Raw genomic sequence first — 15,338 nt, 5'->3', positions numbered from 1 at the left:
ACTTTCTCATTGGTGGAATCGTATCTCCAAAATATTTTCAAGAATATGATCCCTATGTCTTCTCCCAGACACCCTTCACCAGGATTGTGAAGTAAGTAATTCTTTACAGAAGGATGTCAAAGTCCTTAAGCATCCCTGGTCCCTATCTCTGAAGGAGAGAGCCCCTTTCTCAAGATTGAGGAGTCTGGGGTCCTCCAGAGATCACTGGATTACAACCACCTCTTGCCTGCCTGATCCTTGGCCTTGATGGCTAGGACTGATGGGAGTTGGAGTCCAGGAAAAGATTTCCCCCAAAGCCTCTCCCAGTTCCTTGCATCTTCCCAAGTAAAATACTCTCCTTCTCATGCTACTGGATTGCTTTTGGAGGTTGGTGACACAAGAATGCAAGAGAATCAGGTCAGGGATCACAGGGATCCCCTGAAGTTTCCCACCTGCAGGAAGGAGGTGAGGCTGGCATGAAACTCAGGCGGTATTCAAGGTTCCAATATTTGATTTATTACTATTCTATTGGTACAATTTATAAACTGCCTAGTCAGAATTGCTTTTAAGGGATGCAGTTTTGAGAATGAAATGTTAAGATCCTCTGGGTGATGTTTGTTGGCTGAAGAGAGGGAAAGATATGCTTTCTACAAAATGAAGAAATAAAAAAAATAAAAGCCAGGAGACTCCCATGCTATGGAGTCAGATCTCTTAAACATGAGCAATTCTTCTTCTTCTTCTTCTCCTCCTCCTCCTCCTCCTCCCCCCCCTCCTCCTCCTCCTCCTCCTTCTCCTTCTCCTCCTACTTCTCCTTCTTCTTGTCTCTAATTCTCTCATCCTCATTTCTAAGTAAAGAAGTTTTGACATCCTGGACTCATATTGTGCCTAAGCCACTGGTCACCCTGGTCAAAACACACCCCCTACTTGACCCCCATTATGCCTTCTGAATAAGAGCTGGGGAATGTGTACAGCCCCCCTTTGAAGGACCCAAACCCCTGAGGCAAAAGAACAGGCAAAACATTTGCAGCAACTTCCCAGTATTTCACAAATTTGGGGGGAGGGAGATTCATTTTCTTACTCTGTTTTATTCTCTCGAGTACCTCTACACTCCTGGATTGGAGAACAAATCTCCAAATCTTTATTGTATAATGGGCAGGAAAGGGTTGGATATAAATGCAATAAGATAATTTAATAGAGACTAATCTTTGTGGATAATATTTTGTTATCATTCACCTGTGAAGAGGGTTTCAGTCTTTTAAATTGGTCCATTCATTGCAGCGATGCATCTAAGTTCTACTGGCACATCTTCTCCTTCCTGTTCACCATCCAGGAGATCAACCAGGATCTCAGGCTCTTACCCAACACCACCCTTGGCTACAACCTCTATGAGAACTATTTTGATGCCAGGATGACTTCAGATGCCATGCTAGAGCTGCTTGCAGGCAGCGGAAGAAACATTCCCAATTATCACTGCGGAGAAGAGAATCCCCTTCTGGCTGTTCTTGGAAGGAGTGATTCTGACATCTCAAAGGAGATCTCCACCATGTCAGGCATCTACAAAATCCCACATGTATGAATGGGACAGAGGGCATGGAGGGACAGAGTAGGAAACTCTACTTTCTCCTGGGGGGAGTTAAGGGGGGAAACCCTGAGCTATGTGCTGGCCATCAGGCCAAGGCTTCTCCCACCTGCCTTGCCCCACCTTCAAGCCCTGAGCTGCTGCCATGGACATGATCTGCATGTGCCTTTTAGTGAACTGAAACGAGAGAGAGATCATGAGTCATGCGGTGGGGAGACTGGGTGCATGAATTCAAGAGTGCTCAGTTCATTTCTGGTTGCTGGTTTGTTGAGAGTATTAATATTGTTCCATAGATTATACATACGGTACTATTTTGTTAACCATATAATGTTACTTTTGTTGAAATTGTACTGTTGTTTTGTTAAGAGTGTCTTATAGAATATAATTGTTTTACTGATGATTTGTAAATTATTTTATATTAATTATGTTGCATTTGTGATGTTCTATTACGTTTTTGCTGTTCATGAGCCGCTTTGTGATTTTGTAAATGAAAAGCAACACAGAAATATAATAAATGAAGTGAAATCCAACACTCTTTTTTGAATGTACTGAGCCTTTTCCTGCTTGGCCCCCACCTGACAGGGAGGGAGCTGACAGGCAAAGTACTGGCAAGGGGAACCAGGCAGGCAGGGAGCATCTTTATCCCTTCACTTCTTAATATCAAACGAAAGAGACAGAGAACCACAAAGTATGTTCCCTCCCGGCTGGAGCTGTTGCCCAGTGTGCCCCCTCCTCCTTGCCCCAGCTTGCATATCAGACCCCTCCTGCTGCCTACGGTGGCGGCCAAGGGACCCCTTCTGCCCCCTTCTGGGTCGTTTTCTGCTCTGTGATGTGGGTGAAACGCCTGGTTTTAGAGGAAGGAGGAAGATCTAGCAGGCTCCCAAGGGACCTAGTCTCAACTGGCTCTGATCTTGTCTCCATTGCATCTGACTCCTGTCTCTCTTCAGGGCTGGTGAATCTGCTACCTTGCCCTTCTTCCTCACCTCCCAACATTCCCCAGCTCTTTTCTTCTTCTGGGCTGTGTCCTTTTCCCACCACCACAAACCTGGCTCCATGCTGTCTTCCTCTGCCCCCTCCCTGGAAGACTCTTGAGGGTCTCCACCTCTTCTTCTCATCTGAACAGTTCCTGACACCACCAGCTGTTTCGGAATAAAATTCGCATTAGCCCCACCAGCACAACTGTGGTTAGATATTAATCATTTCAGATTACTAAATATCTACTCCCTTCCTGAAAGCAAAACAATTACTCTTTCCTTTCCTCACCAGCTCAGTTATGGCTTCAGAGCCCAGGTTCTTGAAGATAAAACACAGTTCCCTTTCCTCTACCAGATGCTCCCCAAAGAGGAAAGTCAGTACCAAGAAATAGTGGAGTTGCTCCTCCATTTCAGATGGACGTGGGTTGGCCTCTTGGCTCCAGAGAATGACAGTGGAGAAAGGTTTGTGAGCATTATGACACCTTTGATGATCAGAAGAGGCATCTGCATTGCCTTGTCAAAAATATTTGCAGAAGAGAATTTAATTCCACTGATGAACCCAAGTGAATCTTTTTCCAGATGGAGACAAGTTGGGGTATTTGTTTGCTATGTAACTTATACAGTGGAAATGTTATTAATAATAGAAGTATGTACGGATCATGAGGAGGAAATAGGGGGGAAAGTCTGGATCACAACAGCTTTCCTGGGCATCAGCACTGGCTTGACTTTCCCTCCTACACTCTTCCAGCACATTCATGGCTCTCTCTCTTTTGCAATTAAGACCAGAATAAGTAGCACCAAAAGTGGTTATGATGAATCCCTGTCCAGTCTTCTTATCCATTTTTTGGATGAAGCATTTAACTGTTCATATGCAAAGCATGTTTTATCCCTGAAAGGCCGGATAAGATGCAGAGAGATGGAGGAACGGGGGGCTTTGCCCCAAGGGGAGATTGAGAGAGTCCTGTCTGCCGACAGCTATGGCACTTACATCAATGTTCAAGCGGCAGCCCAGGCCTTAAATGCTGCGTTTTCATCTAGACCACGGCGGATGCTGATGGTGGGAAAAGGACCCAAATGGGAACAGGGAAGGCTTCAGCCATGGCAGGTATTTCCTTAGGCAATTTGTTTTTTAAAAGGAAAATTATTTTATTGTATTAATCTTATTTATTATTTGTATTAATTTTATTTTGAAGAGCCACTTGCTCCAAGTGAGGAACAATAAATTGCTTCTGTTTTCCCAGTCATTCCAGCTCCACCCTTTCTTAACAGAAATCCAGTGTTTGAATACCTCCAGGGGCACAATATGTTTGGATGAGAATTGGGAGCTGCCTCCTGACTTTGATATTCTGAATTGGGTGATGTTTCCCAATCAGTCTCGTGCTCTAGTGAAGATTGGCAGTATAAGGAGAGAGGCATCTACTGGCATCAAGTTCACCATCAACCCAGAAGCCATTGAGTGGCCTGAGAAGTTTCACAAGGTAGGGGATGTTACCGAGGAAGAAGGCTAGGAGATCCTGCTCATGCTCTTCCTGGAGCCTCTTTTGCCAAATGACCTTATAAGGGGGACCAATGGTGTCCTTTCCACCCAGTTTCAGCTGCCAGCGCTGCTCCTTCTTGCCACAGCAGCTGAGAGGGGAGAGGAATCTGGAGGCTCAAGAATGTGCTAGCGCCCAGGCATCCTGAGAAAAGGCAGACTATGTTTCCCAGCCAGGTCCCTCTCAGTCCACCTGGGGAGGAAAGAAAGCAGCACCCAGCTCTCTTCTCTTCTCCTCTTCTCCCTCCCCCCTCTCTCTTTCTCTCTCCTTCCCACACCTTCCACACACCCCAGCATCAAAGGAGGCAGGTTTTTTGTAACCCCCCAAGTCTTACATCCCGGCGTGTGCACCCTGTGGTTTGACATGTGGGAGAATCCTAAGTTTGGCAAAACCACATTAGAGATCTAAACAGCCAATAGGTACAATAAAACCTCAAATATTTAATACTTCTCTGTACCAGGCTGCCTTCTAAATGTCAGCTAGTTATTTATTTTCCTGACATCTTATGGGAGGTTGTTCCACAGGGAGGGCGCCACCACCGAGAAGGCCCTCTGCCTGGTTCCTTGTAACCTTGCTTCACAGGGAGTGAAGCGTCATAAGGCCCTCGGAGCTGGAACTCAGGGTCAGGGCTGGAGAATGGTGCTTCTATGCAGAAAGTGGATGAGGCCAGGGGGACAAGAGATCCTATTGGGTGATTACCAAACTATGTGGGTGAAATCCAGACACACAAATACCCCTAACACTTTCTCCGCAATGCATCTTCTCCCCCTTCCTTATAATTTTATTGATTTTCCATGCACCTTCTTATCTTCATGGTTAGGCCGTGCCTCGTTCCAGATGTAGCAAAATATGTCAACCTGGATTTGCAAAGGTGGTTCCAGAAGGAAAGCCTGTTTGCTGCTATGCTTGTGATCCTTGTGCGGAAGGAACCATGTCCAACCAAGAAGGTGGGTGAGAAGGATTACAAGAGAGGGACCATTTTGATCTCACTACCGGGAGCATTGCATGGAAGCAACAGAAAACTGTTTGCCTTAACAAGGTCAAGTTCAAGAGGTGTTTCTTCAGGATTATGCAGAAAACATAGAACGCAGTTGGTGTGGAGAAGTCTTTGCCTCTCAGTTGATCCTAGATGACCATTTGTCAGGGCCTGGGCAGAGGAGGAATGGTGGAGACTGCCTCCCCCTTCTGACCAGAGAAGATGAAGACAGTTCAGAAGGGACCTCAGAGGCAGATGAGGGGGAAAGCTGGGAAAGAAGGGGAGAGGAGGAGGAAGGGGAAGCACCAGGAGGGTGACGGCTGATGGACACAATGTTTTTAGAAAGCCTTCCTGAACCCCCCTCTACCAGAACCCAGCAAGCCTTGAAAGCCGGAGAGCAAAGAGCTCAAAGGCAGAGGGCAAATATCAGGACCTGTAGAGTGGAAGAGATGGGGGGGGTGGAGATTCACTTGGGATGATGCCTTTATCCAAGAGGCTGGGTTCTATAGCCTCTCTCTGTATATACTGAATAAAAAATGGGTGGTAGGAACATCCCTTGTCTTTGTATGTTCCTGAGCAGAAGGAGTTGCTGGCAGCCGCCTGACACAATGTTGCTGCAGTGAGCATAATGAGAAAACCTTTGTGCATCACCTCTGCCTCCTTTGAGGAAATGTAAGATGTAAGGGTGCCCTTTGCAAAAAGGGAACAAAGAATTTCTTGCCACTCTTTACCTCTGTACACATTCTTATTTCCAGAGCACAGGTGGTCATGGATGTAAGGGATGCTGAAGCCACTCTTTTCCTCTCCCTCAGATGCAGAACATTGCACCAAATGCCCAGAAGATCAGCATCCAAACAAGGACAGAGATCAATGTGTCCCCAAGATTGTGACCTTCCTGGCTTATGAAGAACATCTGGGGATCACCTTAGCTTCCATCATCCTCTTCTTATCTTCTACAGCAGGCATTGTGTTAGGAATCTTCATTAAATACAAAGAAACCCCAATAGTCAAAGCCAACAACCGGGACCTCTCCTACATCCTGCTTGCCTCCCTTCTGCTTTCCTGTTTGTCCTCCTTCCTCTTCATTGGGCAACCAAGAATAGCGACCTGCCTTCTCCGACAAACGGCCTTCAGCATCATCTTCTCCGTTGCTGTTTCTTCTCTCTTGGCCAAGACCATCACGGTGGTGCTGGCCTTCCTGGCCACAAGGCCAGGGAACAGGGTGAGGAGATGGCTAGGGAAGAGTCTGGCCAACTCCATTGTCATCTCCTGTTCTGGTGTGCAGGTTCTCATCTGCACCATCTGGCTGGGCTCTTCTCCCCCATTCCCAGAGCCCGACATGCACTCCCAGGTGGAAGAGATCATCTTGCAATGCAACGAAGGCTCTGTGGCCATGTTTTATGTTGCCCTCAGCTACCTGGGCTTCCTGGCTGCCATCTGCTTCACGGTGGCGTTCCTAGCCAGGAAGCTGCCTGGCTCCTTCAATGAAGCCAAGCTGATCACCTTCAGCATGCTGGTCTTCTGCAGTGTTTGGGTGTCTTTTGTGCCCACCTACCTGAGCACCAAGGGGAAGTACATGGTGGCCGTGCAGATCTTCTCTATGTTGGCCTCCAGTGCTGGGCTCCTGGGCTGCATCTTCCTCCCCAAGTGCTACGTTATTGTGCTGAGGCCTGATCTGAATACAAAGGAGCACCTGGGAACAAGGACTTAAGATGTCATCAGATTTGTATAGTATTCCATGATGATTCCATGAAAGGAAACACACATAGTTGTTTTTGGATTAACGTTCCATCGATATAAATCTCTTTTAATTTTGCATAAATCATGAATGATGAAAATGAACCTATAATAACTGCTATGGCTACAAGCTCCTTGGACTTAAATCAGGAAGGTGGGAAGAGTGAGGCCAATGTTGGAAAATTCTAGAAGAAACATGAAAACAGTCTTAAACAAGTTGCTAGGCAATGGAAAATTTCCCCAACAACTGTTGTCCTTATTAGGGCATGTGGGTCTGGGTCAGTGTAAATGAGCAAGTGAATAGGTCAGCATTCGGTCTCTAGCTGGATGGCTAAAAGAAGAAAAGATTATATTGCTTTATTTGTTTTTATTTATCAGTGACCAGTGTAAATAGAAAAGACTCTGAGAAACAGAACCAAATGGTGTCTATTCCTGTAATGAGAATTTCTCTAAAAGATAGCTGGAATGCTGCTGCTGCTGCTACTGTAAAGAAGTAAAAGATGCAGAAAAAAATTTCTGTAAAAGGAACTCTGCTGCAGAAATGAAAACCCAAGAGTAGATGCTCACGCACCAGCAAGGTTATGGGCCCAGTTCCGAATCTTCCAAATCCGAATGTCCCAGAACCAGATGTCTCAATACTGGATGTTCTAGAACTACATGTTCCAGAGAATCCAGAGTACAGAACTGTGTGAGCTCTACATGGGGTGAGCTTTGTGGTTACAGAAAGTCCTGCTTGCTTCAGTTCCAGCCTCTCAGGTTCTTTCTCCTGTCTCCTGGTCTGGAGCAGCTGAAAGAGTTGCAAAGACGGCTCAAGGTCCGCAAAACACTCAACTTTTTTTTAAGAGTGTGTCAGGGACTGGGCAGGGGCATGGAAGGGAGGGATGGTGGAGACCAACTCCTCAGGCTGAACCTTCCAGAGAAGAAGAAGACAGTTCAGGATTAACAGAGTTTGAGGGCGATCACAGCTCAGAGGCAGATGAGGCGGAAAGTTGGGAAATAATGGGAGAGGAGGAAGAAGAAGAGGGGGGCAGCTAACAGACACAGTGTCTTTAGAAAGCATTCCAGACCCCCCCTCCCAGAACCCGGCAGGCATTGAAACTAGGAGAGCAGAGAGCTCAGAGACAGAGGACACATCTCAGCAACCGTAGTGATGATGCACAGTGGGAGAATGGGGAGGGGGTGGAGACTCATTCGGAGCAACACCATTACTCCAAGCGGCTGCGTTTCTAAGCCTCTCTGTGTGAATTACTGAATAAAAGCATTGGAAAGAACTTTCACTCTCTCATTTGTTTCTGGCAACCTACCGTGGGGGATTGGAACCTCGGGTGCCTGACATTTCCTGCCCTTTAGCCGGTTTCTGGAGCACCTCCTCAGTTTCCTGTGCATCAATGCAGCTATTCTCCCCTGTGCCATGTGCTCTTCTGTCGTCCACAGTGTCTCTCTCCCCCTCAAGTTCTAGTTGGAACCTTTCCTGAACAGGTCCGCAAGACTCTTAGCAAACACATTCTTGCCTACTGCTTTGAAGCACAGCCTTGAGTCCTACCTCAAGGAAGTGGAGACCATGATCCTACCGGCCTAATTTATCTTAGGGCAATTCTATATTCTTATTCACATTTCTGTCTTCTAAAAGGCGTTCATGGTAGCAAAACACGGCACAATTCTGAAATCAAAACACAGTAACACTAAGAAGAGCCAGCTTGCTGGATTAGGCCAATGGCCCCTCATCATCCTGCACTCTGTGCTCACAGTGGCCAACTGATGCCTCAGCTGAGAGTCCTGGCTGGACCTGAGTGCAACGGACTTCTCCCTGGGGAGGCAGAGCACAGCCATCTTGGTTAGGAGCCTTTTAAAGCTTTAACAACCCCCCAGCCCCGTGAGAAATTGTGAGCAGCTCTGGGGAGGCTCCTGTCCTGCTTGTCACATTTGCAACTGTGAGATGCAGTGTTGTTCTAGTTCAGCCTTTCTCAACTTGTGGGTCCTCAAATGTTGTTGGACTATAACTCCCTTCACCCCTAGCTAGCAAGGCCAGAGCTCAGGGATGATGGGAGTTGTAGTCCAACCACATCTGGGGACCCACAAGTGGAGAACCTCCGATACAGCTGCAGGGCTCTCCTTAGGTCCTTGTGAGCAGTGTTCAAACTTCCCTCTCCCAAACACAAACATTGACCTATGCCAAACTTTGGAGAAACATATTGCAAACATGTTTTTCTCCAGCTCTGCACCTGCCGCTTGAGCCAGACAAGAGGCTAGAAAGTTATTGAGGTCTTGAACCGTCTTCCACTTATAATGATCATAATCATAGTGATTTCTTCTCCTCAAAGCTCAAGAGATATTGCTGGAGATTGCCTAAGCATCAGAATCCTGTATAGGGAATTTTTAAAATGTTTTATGCTGTATTGTTTTTATAGATGTTGGAAGCCACCCAGAGTGGCTGCAGCAACCCAGTAAAATAGGTGGGGTATAAACAGTAAAGGGGAAATGGGACATCCCTATTTTCATCAGAGAAATGTTGGAGGGTATGTAATCCCTCCAGGTCTCGGGGTGCCACTGCAGCCCAGTGGGGAGACTCTGGGGAACTGGCTGAACTGGGGTCCTTCCAGTCCAACCCAGACAAGATATAGAGGGAGCTCTTGGAATGAATGGAGTGAATGACAGTCTTTTCTTTCCTTTTTAGGCTTTCTGGGTGCTACAGTGGCCTGAGGAAGAGACAGCCCCCCCCATCTCCTGCAGGGCCCTTGAAAGAAAAACCATGTAAGCTCTTCCTGCCGCAATAGCTAAGCCTGCCTCGGTTTCCTTCCCCGAGGCCTTTGAGGAACCTGGGGATGCGGAATGGGGAACCCCAAATAGAGCTTAGGCTTCTGGCAGATGGGGAAAGAAGCATTACATGGTACCGTATTTTTCGCTCTTTAAGACACACTTTTTCCCTCCTAAAAAGTAAGGGGAAATGAGTCTTATGGAGTGAATGCAGGCTGCACGGCTATCCCAGAAGCCAGTATAGCAAGAGGGATTGCGAAAGCAGCGATCCCTCTTGCTGTTCTGACTTCTGGGATAGCCGCGTGAAGCCTCTTCAGGGCTCCCCCTGCCCTGAAGAGGCGTGGTGTTGCTTTTGCTGAAGCCAGAACAGCAAGACGGATCGCTGCACAGCGAAAGCAGCGCTCCCTCTCGTTGTTCTAGCTTCTGGCTTAGCCCCTCAGTCCCTTCCCCCACCTCCCAGAACAGCCCCCAAGAGCTATGTTCCCTTTAAAGAGTTGTGCGGAGTGTGTGTGCGGCTCTTGGGGGCTTTTCCCTTCTCCCTCAAGGGGAAAAGCCCCCAAGAGCCGCACATACGCTCCAGGTGGCTTGTGAAAGGGAGCGCTGAGCAGAGCCTGGGATGCATACAGGCTCTGCTCAGTGCTCCCTTTAAAGAATATTTTTTTTCTTGCATTCCCCCTCTAGGTGCATCTTATGGAGCGAAAAATACGGTATCTTTCCGGAGAAGTTTATGAATCGCCTTGAAGGTCCAGTGCTTGATCCACCATGGAACCAGGGGGCGGGGGCCTAAAAAAAGGAGTGGAGGGAAGCTGAGATTCTCTTGGTCCTCAGAGGACAAACATTGGTGTGTGCAGAGACGCCTTGAGAGGAGATGGCACCATGGAAACCCTACCGGCCTTGGGGGGGCCCTTGCAGCTGGACTGCATGGATCCAGACCCCTGCCAATGGGTCCCTGGAAAGGAGCTCTTTGTGTGGGTTGGGGTCTCTTTGCCCCCTTCTTCCCCCTTGCCCTTCTCATCACCACACGGCATCTAGACCTCATGAGCCTCTCCCCTTGATCGCTATTCCCGTTCCTTTTCTAAAACCTCCCATTTCTTGAGATGCTGATTTAGCCTGATTGGAAATTTCCAACCCATAGAGCTACGGTGCCTTTGTTGGGGTGGGAAGAGGACAGGACGACTCTGGTTTGGCTTCCTGCGCTTTGGGCTCCGCTGGGAAACTGCCCTCTGAGGAGGACAAATCCTGGGGTCTGCTACTTAAAGCATTTCCCAACTTTGCCAGAGTCTAGCCCTGCAGATCCCTGGATCAGTCAGAAAACAAGAGATTTCAACCAAGCCAACCAAGCAGATCTGCAGCCAGAGGCCTAAACCTTTATTTGTTGCAACAAAGGTCTCAAACTCGAAGGCGAGCAAAGCCCAAAACAAAGATTACATGAGATTTTTTAAGTTCCCCCAATTTCCCATAATACATTTCACACAGTGTCATCAAAACATCATGGATATGTCACAGAAGAGGAGTGATGTCAGGCAGAAATCTGAGGTCCAGACATGCCCTTCTCAATCACACGTTGTTACAACACGTATCTCACAAAGACAAAGTATTTACATCAGGATTGCCATATCTCAAAGAGTAAAAATCCAGACACAAAAGCTATTGAGTTTGTTTTGCAAAATCTCAAAAAAATGGAAGTTGGAAGCTATTTTTAAGGAAATTTGCCAAAATCTACACTACTGACACGGGTTCCCATATGTCCAAATTTTCCTGGACATTTTAGCAATTTCTGCCCGGACGCTGTTACCGAATGCCAATTCTGGCTATCTCCAAGAAATTTTGGACATATGGCAGCTCTAATTTACATGTCCCTTTGACCTTCAAACTTGGTTGGCAGTTTATTTGTTCAGCCTGGGTCACATTCCACTAAAGAGTTGGGTTTCCCATCTGGCTATGGTGAGTCTGATCTTTCTTCCTCTCTGGCGATCCCTCATAGACGAGTAACATTGTCTTCCATGAACATGGTTTTAACAATGAGTCCATAAGTGACTGTGGAGGCCAATTCTGGATCCACACGTCCTTCCACAGTGGGGACATTGGTTCTCGGGCAGGAGTTGATCCCGGTGAGGATTTGCCAAGCGTGCCTTCCTCTTAGCACGTTTCTCCCTTGTGTCCTGAGTTCGAGTGTCCTTAAAGCCTATGACAGCTTTGGTAAAGGCTGTTCTCCAACTGGAGCCCTCGCAGCCCAGTGTTTCCCAGTTGTTGGTGTTTATACTACATTTTTAAAGATTTGTCTTGAGAAAAAATAAAAAAATTCCTTCCAGTAGCACCTTAGAGACCAACTAAGTTTGTTATTGGTATGAGCTTTTGTGTGCATGAACACTTCTTCAGATGCATGCACATGAAAGCTCATACCAATAACAAACTTAGTTGGTCTCTAAGGTGCTACTGGAAGGAATTTTTTTATTTTGTTTTGACTATGGCAGACCAACACGGCTACCTACCTGCCTTGAGAGAGTCTTTAAACCTCTTTTGTTAACCACCAGCATTACAATTTCCATTTTTAAGTTCGGAATAGAGGAGTTGCTTTGGAAGACGATAACCAGGCATCTGATCAACATGACCAGTCCAACAAAGTTGATGTTGAAGAATCATTGCTTTGACACTGGTGATCTTTGCTTCTTCCAGTACACTGGCATTAATTCGCCTGTCTTACCAAGTGATGTGTAACATTTTCAAAGACACCGTTGATGGAATCTTTCAAGGAGTTGGAGATGGCGTTTATAAGCGGTCCACATTTCACAAGCATCCAGTAAGGTTGATAGTACAATAGCTTTGTAAACAAGCGTTTTGGTTTCTGTGCAAATGTCCTAGACCTCAAACACTCTGCACATCAATCAGGAGAAAGCCGCACTTGCAGAGCTCAGGCTATGCTGGATTTTGGCATCAATGTTGGCTCTTGTGGAAAGACAACTGCCCAGGTAGGAGAAGTGATGGACATTTCCCAGCGTTACACCATTGAGTTGCATTTGTGGTGCTGCAGAGGGGATATTTTGTGCTTTTTGGTGCAGCACTTTGGTTTTTTGGATGTTGAGTGATAGGCCAAGCTTTTTGTAAGCTTCTGCGAAAATATTTAGGATGGTTTGGAGGTCATCCTCCGAGTGTGCGCACACTATGTTGTCCTCAGCATACTGAAACTCCATGATGGAAGTTAATAATAATGATAATGATAATAATTATAATTATACCCCACCCATCTGGCTGGGTTTCCCAAGCCACTCTGGGTGGCTCCCAACAGAATAATAATAATAATAATAATAATAATAATAATAATAATAATAGCAATAAGAGATCAGACATTAAAAACTTCCCTAAACAGGGCTGCCTTGAAAAAATCAGGTAAATTTATTTCTTTGACACCTGATGGGAGGGCGTTCAGCCTGCTCAGATTAAAGAGCTTTCCATCTGTTCGATATATGATTTCTACTCAAGTGGGAAGTATCCCTTCAACAAAGTGTAATCTGGTCCCTCTGTTGGGACCAGGACACCTGGTTTGGTAACTGGGAGGGGTATCCTGAGTACGCGGTGGTCCATCTCAGAGATTATGGCAAACTGTAAGCTGCCCATGTCATGGTTCTTGTCTCCTCCACCACTGGAATGAGGTGAATCGGTCTAATGGGTTTTTGTGTTAATTTATTCAGTTTCCCTGTAGACTAATCTTGTACAATATTGGGTGATATTGTGAACTGCTATTTTCCTTTAGTTCGCTTTAGGCCATGGCGGCAATTATCACCTCACTGGGGAGCCACTTGCCTGGGATTTGCAAGGTCTGGGCTCAGGTTTTGCAGATGCAACGGTTGCAGAGCCTGCTAGAATTAATCTTCTCCAGTCGTGGCCACTCTTCTGTAGGCAGATCTCATATGTGATTGGCCAGCTGTCCATTAAATTTTGTTTTATTTAGTTTTCAAAAGGTTACATACTTTACCATCAAGAATATTTTTAATTTATCCATTGACCTGCTCTCCCTTCCTCCATGAAGTTCCACGTTTATCCTTTAATGCTGCATATTTTAACTTCTAACACTCCACATGTACAACCTGAGTTATTAGCCTTAATGTCTTTCTACTGTTGCTTATATTTCAAATCCTACTCACGTTTTCATGCAATTATAATGGTTCTTTCGCTATTCTATGAAAGATTTCCCATCCTCAAAGAATGTTTCATCTTTTAAGTTTTGCTGTTGGCTTTGCCAGTTCTGCACACTCCCATCATTCTAATAAGCCATTCTTCCTTTGTTGGAACAACTTTCTCTTTCCATTTTTGAGCATAAGAATGTATGTCATTGCATACATAAACAAATTAACCAACTGTTTTGGTATATCCTAACAGTTTCTATAATCCCTAAAAGAAAAGCTTTTTTGCAAGTCCACCACATTTGGAATGTTCTTTCTGTTGTTTTACATTTCCAACACACACTCAACTTTGTTTTATACATTTTGGCTAATTTATTTGCTGTCGTATACCATCTATAAATCTTCATATAATTTTCTCTTAGAAGTATAGCAAGCTGTGAATTTCCCACAAAGCCAGTTCTAAATTACGTCTTAAGTCTCTTGCCCAATGTATCATTACTGCTTTAACCAAGTCATCCTTGGATTCCCATTCCAAAATTATACATTTTTGAAATTAACTTCTCATTATCTTCCAATGGACTCCTTTCAAGCCATTCACGATACCTTTCTTAAATATTTTGTTAGCTTGATAATATTGGAAGCAGTCTTGTACTCAGTCCTTGATATCTTCTAGTTTAAAACCAGCATCAGCAAAAGTCAATATATCTCTAAAAGTACCCCGTTTCCTTTCCATATGAGTTTCCTTTTGGGTACTTGCTTTGATGGGGGAGAGCCATGACAGTGTTTTTCTTCCCAACAAATTCTCACCCAAACACCATAGAGACCATGGGTAGGCAAACTAAGGCCCGGGGGCCGGATCCAGCCCAATCTCCTTGTAAATCCAGCCTGCAGACGATCTGGGAATCAGTGTGTTTTTACATGAGTAGAATGTGTCCTTTTATTGAAAATGCATCTCTGGGTTATTTGTGGGGCGTGCCTGGTGTTTTTACATGAGTAGAATGTGTGCTTTTATTTAAAACACATCTCTTGAGTTATTTGTGGGGCATAGGAATTAGTTCTTTTTTTCCTTCAAAATATAGTCTGGCCCCGCACAAGGTCTGAGGGACAGTGGACCGGCCCCCTGCTGAAAAAGTTTGCTGACCCCGATATAGACTCTTTCTTATACTATGATTCAAAAAGTCTTTATGAACCTTTATTTCAGCATGCCAGTTATGCATGTCATCCAAATTGCCTACTGTATCCTTCCAAATCTAACAGCCTGACATTTTTAGATGTTACCCATTCTGTTAGCCAACACAAACAGGAGGCTTCATAATATAATCTAAGGTCTGGCAGTCTTTGAACACTTAGAAAAGCATGGCTTTCTCAAAAAATAAGTCATGCCAGATGAATCTCTTTTCTTTCTTTTTAATAAAGAGTTACAAACTTGGCGGATCAGGGGAATGCTGTAGACATAGTGTATCTTGATTTCAGTAAGGTTTTTGACCAAGTCCCCCATGATATTCTTGCGAGGGAACTGTTAAAATGTGGGTTGAACGAGGTAACTGTTAGGTGGATTTGTAGTTGGTTGACTGACCAAACCCACAGAGTTCTTGCTAATGGTTCCTCATCATCCTGGAAAAGAGCGACTGGTGGGGTAACACAGGCTTCTGTCCTGGGCCTGTTGTTGTTCAAAGTCTTTTT

The 15,338-nt window shown here is 45.5% G+C and overlaps 1 protein-coding gene across 2 annotated transcripts; it reads left to right on the top strand.

Moving 5' to 3' along the window:
• The first annotated feature begins 772 nt into the window (after positions 1-772).
• LOC128424009 (vomeronasal type-2 receptor 26-like) lies at positions 773-6,766 on the top strand. Of its 2 annotated transcripts, XM_053409757.1 has the most exons (4): positions 773-3,637; positions 3,783-4,010; positions 4,888-5,014; positions 5,856-6,766. In XM_053409757.1, exons 1-4 carry the CDS (start codon positions 2,888-2,890, stop codon positions 6,752-6,754), a joined length of 2,004 nt encoding a protein of 667 aa, XP_053265732.1. In that variant the 5' UTR covers positions 773-2,887; the 3' UTR covers positions 6,755-6,766. The 2 variants fall into 2 exon arrangements, with proteins under 2 accessions (XP_053265732.1, XP_053265733.1); XM_053409758.1 differs by lacking the exon at positions 773-3,637 and having other exon boundaries at positions 3,731-4,010.
• The last annotated feature ends 8,572 nt before the right edge of the window (positions 6,767-15,338 follow it).

The sequence above is a fragment of the Podarcis raffonei genome, chromosome 12, assembly GCF_027172205.1.
Source record: "Podarcis raffonei isolate rPodRaf1 chromosome 12, rPodRaf1.pri, whole genome shotgun sequence".
In the NCBI taxonomy this organism is placed as follows: Eukaryota; Metazoa; Chordata; class Lepidosauria; order Squamata; family Lacertidae; genus Podarcis; species Podarcis raffonei.
The sequence above is the reverse complement of the archived record's forward strand: the minus strand, read 5'-3'. Positions and strand labels throughout refer to the sequence as shown.